The 16603-nt window shown below is 36.4% G+C and overlaps 3 protein-coding genes across 4 annotated transcripts; all 3 read right to left on the bottom strand.

Moving 5' to 3' along the window:
• Positions 1 to 2864: 2864 nt before the first annotated feature.
• On the bottom strand, positions 2865 to 4112 carry LOC113737076 (uncharacterized). The gene is made up of 2 exons (XM_027264326.2): positions 3835 to 4112; positions 2865 to 3262 (listed from the first exon to the last, which is right to left on the bottom strand). The coding sequence occupies exons 1-2, from the start codon at positions 3999 to 4001 to the stop codon at positions 3028 to 3030; spliced, it is 402 nt and encodes a 133-aa protein (XP_027120127.1). The 5' UTR covers positions 4002 to 4112; the 3' UTR covers positions 2865 to 3027.
• Positions 4113 to 4718: 606 nt separating this feature from the next.
• Positions 4719 to 9656, bottom strand: LOC113736920 (protein MAIN-LIKE 2-like). 2 transcript variants are annotated; one of them, XM_027264133.2, is made up of 8 exons: positions 9521 to 9656; positions 9343 to 9398; positions 7589 to 7699; positions 6858 to 7502; positions 6512 to 6679; positions 5913 to 6302; positions 5078 to 5690; positions 4719 to 4976 (listed from the first exon to the last, which is right to left on the bottom strand). In XM_027264133.2, the coding sequence occupies exons 3-7, from the start codon at positions 7679 to 7681 to the stop codon at positions 5109 to 5111; spliced, it is 1878 nt and encodes a 625-aa protein (XP_027119934.1). In that variant the 5' UTR covers positions 7682 to 7699; positions 9343 to 9398; positions 9521 to 9656; the 3' UTR covers positions 4719 to 4976; positions 5078 to 5108. The 2 variants fall into 2 exon arrangements, with proteins under 2 accessions (XP_027119934.1, XP_027119933.1); XM_027264132.2 differs by lacking the exon at positions 9521 to 9656 and having other exon boundaries at positions 9343 to 9517.
• Positions 9657 to 10508: 852 nt separating this feature from the next.
• Positions 10509 to 11488, bottom strand: LOC113737162 (probable glutathione S-transferase). The gene is made up of 2 exons (XM_027264422.2): positions 11128 to 11488; positions 10509 to 10993 (listed from the first exon to the last, which is right to left on the bottom strand). Exons 1-2 carry the CDS (start codon positions 11443 to 11445, stop codon positions 10616 to 10618), a joined length of 696 nt encoding a protein of 231 aa, XP_027120223.1. The 5' UTR covers positions 11446 to 11488; the 3' UTR covers positions 10509 to 10615.
• Positions 11489 to 16603: the final 5115 nt, after the last annotated feature.

Here is a 16603-nt window from a genome sequence, read left to right as displayed (position 1 = left end):
CATATAAAATCAGCCAGAATGGTCCTTCATATTTAAATTGTGAGCCAATGTGGTCTTATTGCTCGTTTTTGCTCATTTCTCCGGCTAAAAATAGCACGCCCCTCTCACATGGTCATATTTTTAGGGGCAAAACCGGAAACACATTTCATTACCCGTTGAAAGTAAAAGGAATGGACAACCACCAAAATACACATTTCACCTTTGGCTCTCAAAGTTTCAAGAAACCCTAAATTGCATCCCCGAATGGTGGTGAAAATCCCAGAAATGTTCTTCTGGAGGGTTTCAAGGTCAAGCTCAGGCCTTTCGGAACTCTTGCCAGAAGGGTCACCTATGCGGCCGGTGGCTCCCCCAATGAGGGCAACAGCACGGTGACCGCAGCGGAGGAACCAAGAGAGAACAATAATACCAAGGAGATTGCTGAGGTGGAGGCTGTCGACGGTGGGGTTGAAACCACAGTAGACTCGAAGAGGTGGTTGGTTAGGGGCAAAGGAGGAGCAGATGGACCTGAGACTATCGCTGGTGAGAGATTCCAGCAGGCCCCTCTCTTCAAGAATTTCCACCACACTGGAGGAGGTATTGGCGGCATGTGAGCGTGGAAGATGGGAAGCAGCAGCTGCTGCTTCTTGTGAAAGCAAAGTAGAAGTAGAATAAGAAGCGAAGTGGTATCGGTATGGAAATGGTGCAAAAGCTCGGAGTCCTTTGAGAAGAAGACAAGAGCAGGAAGAGGTGGAGGGAGAAGAAGGCAACCTGTTTAGTCTGAACAAGGCGACCGCCCCAGCCCCAACAGCAGCAGTAGCAGCCGAAGCCGCCACAGACATCTCTTCTGCTGCTAGATATATATATATATATATATATATATATATATATATATATATATAAGGGCATGAAACTAAAAGATCCTTCGAAAAAAATCAGAATTTAGCAAACGCCAACAGCAGTGGAATGCTGAAAAATGAGATTCGAGCTAAATACACACTACTTATTCAACAGCCAACAGCAGTTTCAAGAAACCCATTGTGAAATCCCATTTTCCCGATTCGGTCTGCATCTTTTTTATTTTCTTCACGAATTTCTGGCCAAATTTTCGATTATTTCTCAATCACACCTTACAGGTTTGTCGTCGTCATCATCACCAGTACATTTCCAAGTAATGCTTGTTAATTCGGGGATGCAATTTAGGGTTTCTTGAAACTTTGAGAGCCAAAGGTGAAATGTGTATTTTGGTGGTTGTCCGTTCCTTTTACTTTCAACGGGTAATGAAATGTGTTTCCGGTTTTGCCTCTAAAAATATGACCATATGAGAGGGGCGTGCTATTTTTAGCCGGAGAAATGAGTAAAAACGAGCAATATGACCACATTGGCTCACAATTTAAATGTGAAGGACCATTCTGGCTGATTTTATATGTAAAGGACTAAAAAAGTGTTTTTGGTAAATGTTAGGGACCAATTTGACAAATTTCCCTTTTCAAAATTATCAAAAATTTAAAGGGAGAAAATGTGAATATCTAGAACTTGGGGCGAGGTGGTCCCTCCGCGTCCCTCGCTAGTTCCGGCCTTGCTAGAGAGCGCTTTCAACCTGTGGACAAGCGTCCCCTCAATTCCTCAAATTCCCAAGAGTTTTAACTCTTGTTATGAGTTTTGGAAGGTTATTGGAGTAATATAGACATTTAAGGTATTGGTTATAGGGATAATTTTTTTTTTTTTTGAAGAAATGATCAATTTCGTCTCTAAATAATTTTTTTAGTATCGATTTAGTCCCTAACTTTTATTTTTGAGCAATTTGGTACTTGAACTTATTTTGCAGTTCCATTTAAGGACCTCTGCAGTGGCACAACTACTTAAAACCCATCTAACTCTTAATTGATTAACCAAATAGAGTATTATAGGAATATCACTCACAAGACTATAATAAAACAAGTAAATCGTGTAAAAAATCACCAGATAAAATTTTTTAAAATTTAATCTTGTGATTTTTTACATAATTTACTTAATTCATTACAACTCTTGAGTGACGTTCCCAAAATACCACTGTTTAGTTGATTAATTAGGAGTCAAATCGGTTTTAGGTGGTGGCACCATCACATAGGTCCTTAATTGGAATTTCAAAATACGTTCATGAATTAAATTGGTTAGAAATAAAAGTTAGGAACTAAATCGACAATAGAAAAAATTTTAAGGACAAAATTGACCATTTTCCCAAAATTTTTAAGCAAATTTCTTTCTTACGTGTGCATAGATCGTACTCTCACACTAGTTTGTTTATAGATTAGAATATATACCACAAGGAAGAAAATTCAATGGGATGGATATTGGCGATAAACAAGAGTGGGAAACAAATTTCTTGGAGAATAATCTCGTATATCTACTTTAAATGCAAGGAGAAACTAATTATGTTCCAAAACTTAAATTGTTTGGAAGGAGGGGGAGGAAAGAAGGAAGAAGAGGAAGCAGAGACAGTGACATTTGAATCCTAATTATCAGACATCGAACAAAGACTCTTATTCTCCAGCCAAAACCAACTCAAAACGGTCTAGAATCAGTATTATTTATTTGTTCGATCCATTACCAAGCCCACCTGATCTCCTATTATAATGAACTTGTGGATATGACCTCATTCATAGGAGTCTGGCTGCCCCTGACCTTCAGAACGAAATCGCTTGATTATAATTTTTCACTCTCAGAATGTGCAACAACTCATTTGCAGTCAAAGATTATTCTCGCTCATTATGTATAGTGTATTAGTATGTTTTTCGTTGAATTTCCAGGTTTTGGTTACAAGGTGGAGGAGGGGGTACTTACCAAGCTTTTAGCCCGATTGGATAATTTAGTTATGGATTTTGGCTTGACTGTTATCTCTCCAAAAGTGAGTAAAAGTGGATTCATTCTCTAATTCATGACATTTTGGATAATAGTTTTCGTTCTTTTGTAAAAGACAATTCTTGAAATTGGACAGGAAAGATTGAAATCTATACCAAGAAACTATTGCTCAAATGCCAAAAAGAAAAAGAAAAAAAAAAGAAAACAAAGCTATTCAGATGGTTCAGTAATAATAGGCTTCCCTTGCTTTCTCAGCTTGGCCACATTTTCTTTCATGGCTTCCTTCCTCCTCTTACTTGCTAGAACTTTGGCCGTTAGGCCGCTCACATTGGGGTCCTTTTTCTCCTCCGGAGGAGGTGGTGGTGGTCTTCTAGCAGCAGCACCTGCACTTTTTTCAGCCGAGTTCAAGCCTAGCACTGCACCAACCAAACCAAATGCAAGACTTCTGCATGACAGGAAAAACCCCCATGATTCAAGAAGATGTCCATATCCCTAAACTGATAGTACTTCTTTTCTGTTCCTGTGTCTTTTTTTTTTTACAGAGAAGTGATGAAAGTAAAGCATTCTTGGAAACTTATACACATAGATTAACTATTGTTAGGCATTGTAACTGAGTCAATCTATCATTTTCGTGTAGATAAGATAGCAAATTTTGCTCAAACCAGCGAAGGCAAAGCCCAAGTGCCACTGAGAATTGGAAAAATCATTTAGTGGTTGAACTCCATTTGACAATGTTTAAAAGTTTGGCATTTCCAACATGTCAAGTTATTTCATTTCCCTAGAGAAATTCGTGCTTAGGTTTTACTTCTATTTTCTTCTTTTAAAGAATTGCGTTAGCTATCTAAACTACAATCACCAAGACCTGTATTTTTACTGGATATGAATCTTTAATTTTGGACAGAAGAACTTTATAATGGATTTTCTTTTGGCAGTGAAGGATCATTTGGCTTTCATAACAGTCTAGGCAAAGCCACACAACATACAAGAAACAGAACCAAACTGCATTGTTAAGCAAACCTGCGGTAGAGAAGGTTGGGGCCTGGAGCTTGATCAGAACCACGATGAAATGCAGAAACTCTAGGGAAACTCAAAGGCGACTGAGTAGCATTACTCTGCTTTGATCTCGTTGAAATTGGTATTGCTGTAGTTGCTGGTGCTGCTTGGGTTAACAATGAATTGGCCATAATTTCGAATCACCTGTTAATTATGTTTGAATCCAGATGAATTGACATTTTCTTTTAAAGTCTTCTGTGGAGAACGAAAAAGAACTCCAAAATGGATAGTGCTTGTTTGGACAGCAGATCCCTGAGCGGAACAAAGATTTGAAGTTGATTGGCTGATTTTTGATAAGGTCTCATTTTGTGGACCCCTGTTTCGGCATATTCTGGTATCCTTTTTGTTTCTGAACTTCACTTCCAGCACCATTTCACATACAAAGACAGTAAACTTTCATATCCATAATGTTGTATATCAAATGGCATTTGAACTCTAAATCAGCATTAACACGAAAATTGCTACTAAAACCACAACACTTCACAAGAAAATTTCAAGCCAAAAAGCTAAAGAGAATTTCGAGGATCAGGACCATGGAGCTATGTCCATATTGGCTTGGAGATTCATTTAAGACTAATTACGCAATGGCACATTAGGCATTCAGGAAACCAGGTTGATCCAAAAAGGCTAAGATGATTGGCTATCGAGTTATTAGCCGTGTCATTGAACCCAGTGATGAACAGATTCTTGCTTCGTAAGCCATGTATAAATTATATTATCGACTTGAAGAGGTGAAAGGAGCAATCAGTAAGCAACGAAAGCGATCACATCGTTTATCACAGCAGTTTATGATAATTTAGCAATGCCATCGAACCACTTCTGGGGATCGATGAATTAAAGGCCAGAAATAGCTACCAAAATTCCTTAATCACTAAGAATATACCTAATCATTTAAATATAAAACATGACAAGTCAAAATGAATTACAATCACATTCCTTTCTGTGTTAAATTACAACCAGAAAGGCTACAGGTAAACAGAAGAAACTATTACGGTCTACCTAACTAATCAGAGACAGCCTGACATAACAAGATATTTGGAGGCTTAAAAGATTTCGAGGCTCCACGAAAGAGCAATTCATCATGGCAGATGATCATCCTAGAATGCCTGCAAAAATGACAATGTAATTGATAGAGTCATTAACCCACGAAGAAAAGAGGTTATAGAGTCCACAAGTAAGACGGTAGATAAAATTCAAAAGAATAAACCTCTTGTAGTCAACACTAAAAGACACACAGATTAATGTGCCTCCACTTGCCGAGCAACATCCTCAGTGCTTTCCAGAGAGGGTTGTTGAACAACCTCAGTAGCTGTACAAGGCAACTCTGCAGCACTTTCACTTGCTCCCTGTGAAGGTTGATCATCATCATCTTCTTCAGCTGTATGGCGGAAGTGCAAATCATCAACCTCATTAGAATCATCACAAACCTCTACTTCATCAACTTTGTGAACCATAAGAGATGCCCGTACATTCTCTGTCTCACTTGGAGGAAGACACTGCAGCGCATGATCAAGCTCATTTTCTGCAGGATATGAAACTAGTTGACTGGCCATGGGATTCAAGCGGTACAAACTATGATGATCTGTGTCTTCTTTTTTTCTCCGTTTTCCCATGCCCTTCCTCCTTACCTTCTCCTTCCCTCTTGTCCTTTTCCCTACTTCATTTGGCACGGAGGCCACCACCAATGAAACCCCAAACTGGTCCCTCAAGCACTCATGTGCAACATACCTGATTCTTGACACTGCCTGTATCTGTTGGTCATCCATCCCATGCGTGGAAAGAGTATCTGCCACATGGGCAATGTCCCTCAGTGCTGCATTCTATAGTCCGCATCAGCAGATAAAGAATAAATCAGAAGATGCACAAAGAATCAATGCATACATAGTATTACCACATATATGCATGTCAGCATCGTACACAGCTCTAATTAAAAGAAAAAAAAGTGGACAAAAAAACCTGAACTAACAGAATTGAATTGCCAGTGACAGTAAGTGATGTTTTTATTAATATTGCATGCATTATAAGAAAATTACAAGGCTTACCATTCTCTGAAACTCCGATGAGATCGGTATGGGCCTACCAACCAACTTGCGTGTTATTCTCAAGTACCAGTGCATGTATTCACTTTCCTCGACATCTTCTTCAGCCTCAACAATATGGAGACGGCGATATGACCATTCATTGAGCTCTGATTCCATTTTCAAAGAGAGGTCTACCCCGCCATCTACTCCACGGCTCTTCCTCTCCCACTTTTGTACATCTTCTGGGATTGTTTGAGTCATGTCAAACTGCCTCAGGCAACGGTCTGGAAGGTGTCTCTCTGCTTTGTCAAAGCATATCAACATTGTCTTTGATCTCCCAAGAATGAGACTATTTATAATATTTACTGGTATAACAGTATGACCGATATTTGTATAAGGAGACCAATTTACCTGTACATGAACAAATTACTTGTTACACTAATTAACAAGAAAATAGACAAGGGTCTGTAACATTAAACAACATGCATCACATAACAAACTTACGTCACAAAACAAGAAAATAGACAAGGATCTGTGACATTAAACAACAAGCATCACATAACAAGAAAATAGACAAGGATCTCTAACATTAAATAACATGCATCACATAACAAACTTACGTCAGATGCCTTGAGGGAGTCCAATGCTTTACGGTAGAAGGCTACATCACGATTTGATGTTGGACCACTTTGTTTACCTTTCCAACGGAGCACAAATGGAAAACATTCATGGATTGGATCATGCTTAAGTCGAGGTCTACCAACATTAAGATGATAGTAGCTCCAGCACTGCAACAGGTGATTTCCAGATACAGGTAAATCTGTCAACTAAATCTTTTGAAAAGCAACATACCACATCAAATAACTAATAGAAATACAGCAATGCTTGCTCTCTAAGGCTTGAATTTCCTAATATCTAGGTACCAAAAGCCAAGAAAAGAAAGAGAGCTAGTCAGCTTCAACTGACCTGTAGCAGAGTTAAGCAACCACTAATTGTGCTCTGAGATTTCAATGAGGCATTACCAAGCGCTCTATACAAAAAAGATAATGCTGCTGCACCCCATGCATATTTCCCTGCTTCTTCAAAGTCTTCAAACAACGGAAGGTACATCACAGGGACTTTGTTACCGGTGGTTGTTGAAAATATTGTGCTACCAACAAGATAAAGAAGATAGGCACGGGTGTAACACTCAACATCTTCATCTGAAGCATCCTCGGGACAATGAGAGAAGCTCTCTTTCAACCAGCTAAGTTTCACCATTCCACCACTCGTGTACCCAGAACCTGGTCCTTTTCCTAAATATTTGACACATACTGCATCACATGTGGTATATGTAACACCTATAACTGGTTCACCATCAATTGGTAGCCCCAGCAAATATGCGACATCTTCCAGAGTCACTGTCATCTCTCCTACAGTGAAATGGAATGTGTTTGTTTCTCTTCTCCATCTCTCAACCAACGCAGAGATAAGTGGGTTATCCAAACTAATAGCAGGTATCAATCTCAAGAAACCAAATCCAGCCTTCTTTACCAATTCAATTTGCTTATCAGTAAGAACCCAGCGATCCAGCTTTGAGGTATGTTCATGGCACCTAAGTGCACCTCGTTCCTGTTTGATATTAAAATTAGAATCTGCAGATATATTTCGACAAAAGAAGAAATCAAAGATGGACAACTATTCATATACAGTGTCACCTGCCCCTCCCAAACAGCAGCTGAGACATGCTTATCTTGATCATAAAGGACAGAATCATCAATTGGACCAGGGTTGCTTGAATGCATATCCATTTCTGCTTCCAGTTACATCTATTCCGATACAAACAAGCCAAAGAGGATCAGAATAATTGAAATTGTTGACAACAAATTGATGCTTTGCTAAGAAAAAAAAGTACAAATGCTTTGCTAACGAAGAAAATCATGAATGCATTCATTTATGAAATTTCAAGGTTGGAATACTTTAGAATTCTTCAGAAACTAAACCCAACATGATAAGGAACCTCGGATAAAATTCCTTTCAACTTCCAAGATCCAGAAAGAAGAAAAAAAGTTATCAATCCATGTCATAGCCCGACTTCCTTCAGAAGCCACCAAATGCATATCCATCAATCAAAACATTTTACAAGCGTAGAAATATTTGGACACTGAAAAACATAAATTCTTTCCAATTTGTAAGCCTTCTGAAATTTCTGTCTGCAAGTACAAAATGTCTCAGTTACAGAAAATATCTTTGACATCCCACCACGTGTCAAGACGTTTACCCACACTTATGGTTTGACAGAACTTCAAAGTCAGTCCAGCTGTCTTGCCATAGTTGACATATAGAGTGATTGAATTCAACAGTCAAGCGCAACTTCTCGTAATAATGACCAAGAACATTACATGATTTTTGTACACTTGACATACCAACCAATTCATACTCATACACAAGATAGCAAAAGTATTGACTTCAGCACACTAAAACAAGATTATGTGCAAATACATCACACTCATCAATCTACAAGCACAACAAACCTAAAAGTTGCTGGCCAACATGCAAAACAACCCACACGTCAATTATCCGCCATACACCAATAACGACCCACTAAATCAACTTATTACTATAACCTTATATGTGTAATGTGTCTATTAAAACTTCAAAACTCTCTGCCTCTAAAAAATTTCAATGCCCTAGCCCTTCATATCTCTATTTCTAAATTTGGCAGCACATCCATCTTCCATATCATGTAACATAAATGCATCTACATCCAGTCATAGCCACGTCTAAACCACATCTCTACAAGCCACGTATCAAATTCCTTCTTAACATGCCCTAATCATGCACCACCTGATACTTTAACTTTCTATACATAATTAGCTAGCCAATCCATCTAAAATTAGGTCTATAAACCTGCATTGTATTGGCACCCATGTGACACAATCAAATGGAACAATAATCTTCCTCTACCTTAAAAATTCCAAATTTGTTAACCAACAAGTCAAAATTTATAATTTCAGTCCCACCTGAGAAAATACAGCTTCTCATGCCGCCCTCCTCATGATAATCATGTCACTTCTGAAAACGTGAGTCTTCAACTTAAACACTTCCAAACAGAACAAAAATCTAAATTTCTTCAATTTCCAACGTAAAATTAATGATATTCCTCCACTGAGCTATCAAAGCCCTCAAATTCTGTCAGATAATTTTCCTCAATTTCCAAATTCAATACCTCTAATTATTAATCCCAAAATCACATTTTTCTCAAACTAAGCCTAATTTTCGACAATTCTAACGTTAAACACCAACTGCATGATAATCTCAATCTTAAGAAAAAATTCTTAGCCAAAAAAAAAAAATCTTTCTTTTTCAATGAGCAAAAAAAGAAAAAGAAAATGAAAAAGAAAATGTGACAAATTATCAAAATGCAAACACAAACGTATAAACAAGAAATATACAGGAGGGGAATACAAACCGGTGGCGTGGAGCTTCCGGTGCCGGCGAATTGGGGAGCGGCGGCGAAGGCCAAAACTGGAAACCGAAAGAAGCCAGATAATTTTGTTTATGGAAAAAAAAATTAAATTTAGAGGGAAAAAAAGAGAGAATAGAAAAAATGAATAGTAAATATGAAAGAATATATATTATCGAGTGACCTGAAAACTGAAAGAGGAAGATGACCAGAGAGACAGAGACAGAGGGAGAGAGTAGACGAGATCTCAGGGAGAGCTCCGAAACGACGCTGTTTCTGCAAAAGAGTGTTATAATTTTGGTATCTGCTAAACGACGCTGTTTCCTTAAATATCTTCTTCGTTCTAGGGCTGGAAATAAGTAGGGTCTGGGTCGGGACCCATTCCCAGTATATACTATACTACTACTTATATTTACCCGGATTTTACAAAAGAATCTACCTCCTGTCACCAATTGGCTGGATGGTGTTGGTTTGTGGGTCCCTCTTAAATTAGTCTCTGACTCGATTTGGCGATGACTTTCTGAGCGTTCTAATTTAATTGTATGTGTGTTTCTTCTATCTATGGAAAAAACAAAAGAATCCGTTATATACCGTTCTGACCCGGTTCAATAGTTCTCGGGGGCTCCATTTCACCTTGCATTTTCATTTCAGGTATTTTCCTTAAAAACTAAAACTAGTTGCTAACCCGTGCAAGGTACAGAAATTTTTTTTAGAGCCTTGTTGGTGTATTTGTGCACGTTATCTAATATTTGAATAATTATTGTTGAAGTTGATTGTTGAATAATTATTTGCGTAATTATTGTTGAACTTTTTTTTTTTAAAAAAAAAAGTTGATTGTTATGTTCTAATATTAGTTAATAAGAAGGCGTATGCCAATTAAACTATTAGTGTATTCTGGCACTACCCACCAATATATTTTGCACAAAAAAAAAAAGAAAATAACTACTAATTGTGAGTTCAATACTAGTTTTCACCGATATATTTGCACAATTGTGTTTAGATTGCATTTTCCGTCATTTTTTATAAAAAAATTACTGTAGCGATTTGATGTATGTGAGGAAAAAAGGTAATAGGGAAATGTGATCATGAAAAACGACGCAATTTTCCGGCGGAAAACAGCAATCCAAACAAGGCAGACACAAAACAATGAAATACAGATTAAAATACAATAATAGGCAAAATATAATATGACGTCGCATCATTAATCTAGTAGTAGGGTAATGTGTTCCAACACATACATGTTATAGGACATTGTCTTATTCCAATGATTCAACTTTTTCTAAGCAGTCTTGTGAGACATTTTCCGAGAAGCTATTTCTTTGCTACGTTTGGAGAAATAAGCAAACATCTGATCTTTCTGTGGTAAGCCTTCATTAATCAGTGGATGATTGAGAAAATTCTTGATCCACTCAGAAATGGCTGGGAACTTTGATGAGTCAAGAATCTTGATGGATCCAACTTCCTCATGCACGGCCAGCTGATAAGAAATACAGCCAGCTACGATATCCACAAAACCAATCGTTTCCCCTCCAAAGAACTTTGTCCCTCTTCGTTTTAGCTCCTTCTCAAACTCTTCAAACGCCTCCACTGCTGATTTCACTGCCTTCTGCTTTTCTTCACCACTAGAACACACGGCTTCCCACACGGATTGTCTAACCTGGACATCAATCAAAGAACAGCCATGAAATTAGGCTTGAAACCAAAGTAAAGGGTGATCAGATTTTAATGCTACAGCACAATTTTAGGCCACAAGAAGGATCAAGTAGCCGGTAATAAATAAGCAGTCAATACCTTCTCTTCGGCAAATTTTGCCCAAAAGCGTGCTTGGGCTCTTTCGTAAGGATCTTGAGGCAACAGGGGAGCCTGTTTCCACACCTCATCAATGTATTCTAGAATGATTATGGATTCTGAAATTGGTTTTCCATTGTGAACAAGAACAGGAACCTTTCCGTAAACAGGATTCAACTTCGACACCAAAGGGCTCTTGTTGTATATATCTTCTTCTGTGTATTCATACTGAATGCCTTTTAGCTTCAGTGCCCACTTCACCCTTTGAGCAAATGGGCTTACCCAGAATCCTAAGAGCTTTACCCCACCAGTTTCTTCCATTTTAGAGCTTGAAGACTTGGGAAATTTGGAAGTTGCAATAAGTATATAACCCTGGTATATATAAACTTGTAAAAGAACAAGTCATCAATTTGAATTTTGGCAAGAAATACGATAACGACATGAAGGACAAATCGCCTTGATTTTGGACTTTTCTGAATCACCATCCAAATTGGATTTTGCTTCTTTGCATGGACCTTTTCTAGTATCTTCCGTAATTTTTAAGTTTCATTCTATTGCATTCGTTTTATGAATTTGGATGTAAAACAGATCTCGAGGAAACTCAGTTCAACCAGTTTCTTGATGCAGAGATAAAAAAAAAAAAAAAAAAGTTCAGCTAATAAGCCCTTTCACTAAACAGATTTCAACAGACTCTTTTATTAATTTACTAAAACCATGTAATTAATTGGATAGAATTAAATCAATAGATAATTTATAGATGGTCAATTAAAAAACCAATGCTAAGAATTGCCAAAATTTTAAACCTGAAGATGCAATTGCAAAGATGTATAGAGGATCAAAAATTATGAAATATTACAAATGGTGTTTTGCTCAGATGTTTATAAAAAAAAAAACTTAAAATAAAAAGCATATTACGAATGAGGATATTCATTATTTGTTATTATTGCAACATTAATTTTTTCCCTTTTTTAAATGACTTGCTGTGATAGGATGTAATTTGTTTATTAAATTTATGGTTAATTTCCCCTTTGTCATTGCCAAATGTTGTTTTAATTGCCGGATTCTACTTATATTTGATATTTAGGGTCCGTTTGGTTGGACTGAAAATATTTTCCCTAGGAAAATATTTTCTATCAAAATCATTTTCTTGGAAAATCACTTCCTTCCCCATAATTTTCCAGTGTTTGGTTATTAAGTGAAAATATTTTCCGAATTCCTTTTTTCATAATTTTCCGGTGTTTGATTTGTCAATGAAAATATTTTCTGATATGTTTGTTGATATATTGCAAATATTTTTCTACTCTCAAAACATTCGTTTCATTACAAGTTAATTTTAGTTTCTATCCACTATAATCATATTATCATTTTTATAAAATATTTATTCATATTACACCATGAATTCTTAAATTTCCCAACTCGAATACAGGGTGGAATTAGGATAGATCTAGATCAAACTAAAAATATTGGATATTTTGATATTTGAAAGAAAATGAATTCTTTTGTCTCAAAATTTAATTAATATTCATTACTTAAATTAAAGTGGTTCTTTCGATCATTCATAGAAAAAAAAGACACTTGTAATCCTAAAAGAACTAAATTGTCAAATCCCACCACCACCACCTGACACAAATGCAATCTTTCACATTAGACTTGATTATCACATAAAACATATTAGCAATTGAATTAGAATAGTGTAGGACAGTTTGATATTCTTGCAACGTTGTTTACTTGCCTTAAGTTACTTCTAATTAGTAGAAAGGAGAAAGCAAAATGTCTGGGATATTTTTGAGATGAATGCAAATCTGACTAGAGCTGTTGATTTTATTCTTGTTGTCTGATCTTTCATGGGTTCAAGGGAGAAGAGCAGATAGGTCGTTATGTGTTATAGCACGAGGTTTGATGTCATAATTCAGTACTTCTACAGCAATACTTTAGTTTGCAGGTTGAGTGCAGATACTTTTTATTTATCAATTCAAATTGCTCGGCAAATTATGTGCAACCAAAGTTGTTAAGAATTCCAGTGGAATACCCACTGATATTGTGACTAATATGATTCTGCTGCTGGTGATTCTCTTGCACTGGGGGCGGGTTATCTGGTTATCGGAAATTAACTTCAGGAAAGTTGTTGTGGAAGTCATTTTCCACCCGGCGGCATGAAAACATTTTCCAGCTGAAATCATTTTCCAACCTCTTTTGCTTCCAAACACCAGAAATTCTGGAAAACTTTTTCGGGAAAATATTTTCAGTCCAAACAAACATACCCTTAGACCTAATTACAGGAGGTGGAGCAGAAAAATGCTATAAAGGGCGACTTTCTTGAAGTCATGCCGTTAAGTACAGATTCTCGAGATTGTGTGCACGTGGAAAGCTTCCAAAAAAATTGACAAATCTGATTCCAAGTTATGCTGAACCAATTCTTTCCCTTTTGTTGACTAGTAGTTTACTAGTATTAGGAAACAAGAACAAGAAGCAAGGCAATATCGGTGGTTGCCTTTTTTTTTTTTTTTTACTTGTTCGGTTAGGAAATTGACTAGTATATAAACTAGTCACTTAGGTTTTCGTTGGAGCTGGCTGGTTGGCCCCAAGTCCCAAGACAGAAACAAGTCGTCTTCGTTCCCTTACTTTTTGATTCGAACAAATATCACATCATTTCGGGGGAAAAGATTGATGTCGATGAATTCAACTTATTTGCGTGGAAATTTCTCTACGAGACGTGGCTAAATTTCTAATCTAGTCAAAAATCAATTGAACGACGCAGTCCAGAAAATCGGTGAGATCGAACTAATCTCAACTTATTCCTTCAATTTATTAATATTTGTGCATTCTCTATTTTAATTTCTCGAGATTATTTCTTTAACTGAATGTCAAAGGCCCGATATTCAAAGTGACCTAATAATCTATTGTCAAATTAATCAACTAAATAAGTAATTATTTAGTCGATTAATATTAGTGGTAACTAACATTTACACACATTATGGGAATGTGCAATCTAATTTAAATAACCCTCTTAGTGTATTATTGATTAGGATTAGACTTTTCTAATTCTTAATGCAATTGAAAAATTAAACCCTACGATCGTACCTAGGGTTATTTTCTGGTTGGGGATGATCAACAGTCGTACCTTGGTTATTAATAAACTAAGAAAAAGTTGGTCGTCGGAGTTTGTTGACGATTATAACTGACCTGTTAATAAATTGAGCGAACCATCTTTGCATCAATGATCGGATGAATAGACCGTGTTTGAGAGGTTGTATCTTTGGCTAGAGCTTGTCTACCATCGATTTAATTTTTGCTTACTTTCATGAATTGTTTTATCAACTGGTTGTTTATTTATTATTGTTTGAGTTGTTTAATTATCCCCAAATTTATAAAAATCCCCCTTACTCTGTACTCTCGAAAAAACAAATTATCCCCAGTCCATGTGGATTCGACCCTACTCACCGCTATATACAAAATTTATATTTTTGTTGAGTAGGTTTTTATTATTGCACAGGCTCGACACCTATCATGCTGCAATTTTTATCATTATGTGCGCGTGCTTCTCCAAGTCTTCCATATTTTTCAGCGTTTATTGTTCTAAAGAACATCAATATTATTATTAAGGATAAATATTATTGAAAGAAATGTATTTGAAAAATTAAAGTTCATCCTTGATTTTTTTTTCATGTTGAATTGTGCAACTCCTTTTTCTTTAGGTCGACATGTGTCATCAATTAACCCTTGCCTAAGTTTCCCGTTAACAAAGATTAAGAGAATGTCAAATAATGGCAAGAAAGTCTTGGTCTAAAGGTTGATTCTGAGACTCCAGAATTTAAAAGTTTTGGATTTAAACCTCCTATTCCCTCTCCTTATTTCTTCAATTCCGCCATTTCCCTACAAATATATATATATAAGTGAATAAGCATGTCAAATAATTCAAACAACCACACGGTCATAATATTAAAAGCATAATTTATGGATTTTGTTTACCTATAAGCTTTGTTTAATTTCTTGCAGGATTCGTTTTGCTTCCAGAATTCATCTACTGTAGATAGAACTAGATGCCAAAGCACCATGTTTCTTAATAATTGTGAGCCTACTGACCTTATAAAATCGACTAAAGTTCTTTGATAATACATGTGTCAACACAAACATCATTCTTGGATGAGACTTACCCTTGCTCCAGCAGGGCAATTATGGCCTTTTTTCTTGCAAGACCAAAATCCATATCAACTGGCATCAATGGTTTCCCCTGTAGATTGTGAGCCTACTGACCTTTTAAACCACAACGACATAATAATTGTCAGGAGCATCAAGAGTTCCATATAAACCTCTTGGTGTCCGGTGACCGTATTGGCCCTGACTTATCCTGACTAATCCGGCATTGAGCACTGTCGGACCCTTTTAAGATATGGCTTTCCCAACGTTGTTTTTTTCATGATATCTTGTTTCAGTGCACAATTTTTTTTTTTTTTTTCATATGTACATATCAAATTAAGGTCCTTCTGTTAGTGCAGTTCTCTGTGATGGAGCGTTTGGAGGGCTCAGAACAGAAGTGGCTCATTCTCGTACACTTGCTGGGGTTTTCTCCTACATTTTATGACCTTTCTCCTACTAAGGTTGGATCGGTTTCTCCATTACTCTGGTGCAGGAAGTCTTATGCAATTAATCCAAACGTCTACAGTTTCTTTTAATAACAAAAAACTGTCTAGAAAACTATTACACTGAAGGCATCTATTTGGACGATGTGGATCAGAGATTTATCTTTAAAAAATTGTAATACACCACTTGGTCAAATGCGCATGAGGATTTGCAGGAAAAGGGGAAGAAGAAAGATAGAGAGATCAGCGGAGTATTCTTTGGAAGTGAGTTCTGATTGATTCTTGGATTGATTCGGGATGTTTAGCGCAGTCAGCTTCAAAGTTTTCATGTGTTACAAGGTTGCTGGATCTGGATGGCACGCCCACTCATTTGAGAGTTGGGGATTGTTTTAGACTGAATATATGTACTTCAACATAGACAATCCTAGATTGATGGCTAACGTTGCATGTTGTTCTGATTCATTTGTGTTTGGAAAAAGGGATTATTTAGGATAAGTTTTTTTAAAAAAAATACTATAACACTTTTTTATGTGATATATATGAAATAAAAATATGATTAAAAAATATATTTATGATATAAACAAATAAAATTATGCAAATAATAAATGATTAATCTTTCTTCTACATTATCAGAGTATAAACTAACGGGATTTAATGAATGCTATATCATTTGAATTTGAATTTAAACACCAAATTTTGTATATGTTGCGTTCATCTAGACCCGCTAATGTATACACTGTCAGTGTATAAAAAATTTACTCAATAATAAACTATGAAACTGTCTTCTAAGTGCCCATTAGATACATGTTAATATATATTTCAAGCATCAGATTTGAAATGAAAGATTTATTAGAGAAAGTATATAAATACAAAAAAAAAAGATAAATAAGATTAAATAG

The sequence above is a fragment of the Coffea arabica genome, chromosome 3e, assembly GCF_036785885.1.
Source record: "Coffea arabica cultivar ET-39 chromosome 3e, Coffea Arabica ET-39 HiFi, whole genome shotgun sequence".
NCBI lineage: Eukaryota > Viridiplantae > Streptophyta > Magnoliopsida > Gentianales > Rubiaceae > Coffea > Coffea arabica.
This window is presented reverse-complemented; position numbering and strand designations above follow the sequence as displayed.

Coding starts and splice junctions, on each gene's coding strand:
- LOC113737076 (XM_027264326.2), bottom strand. CDS start 4,001: ATGGCCAATTCATTGTTAACCCAAGCAGCACCAGCAACTACAGCAATA. Junction 3,263..3,834: donor CCCAACCTTCTCTACCGCAG/GTTTGCTTAACA, acceptor CCTGTCATGCAG/AAGTCTTGCATTTGGTTTGG.
- LOC113736920 (XM_027264133.2), bottom strand. CDS start 7,681: ATGGATATGCATTCAAGCAACCCTGGTCCAATTGATGATTCTGTCCTT. Junction 7,503..7,588: donor CTGCTGTTTGGGAGGGGCAG/GTGACACTGTAT, acceptor AATATCAAACAG/GAACGAGGTGCACTTAGGTG. Junction 5,691..5,912: donor CATCGGAGTTTCAGAGAATG/GTAAGCCTTGTA, acceptor TGCGGACTATAG/AATGCAGCACTGAGGGACAT.
- LOC113737162 (XM_027264422.2), bottom strand. CDS start 11,445: ATGGAAGAAACTGGTGGGGTAAAGCTCTTAGGATTCTGGGTAAGCCCA. Junction 10,994..11,127: donor CAAAATTTGCCGAAGAGAAG/GTATTGACTGCT, acceptor ATTGATGTCCAG/GTTAGACAATCCGTGTGGGA.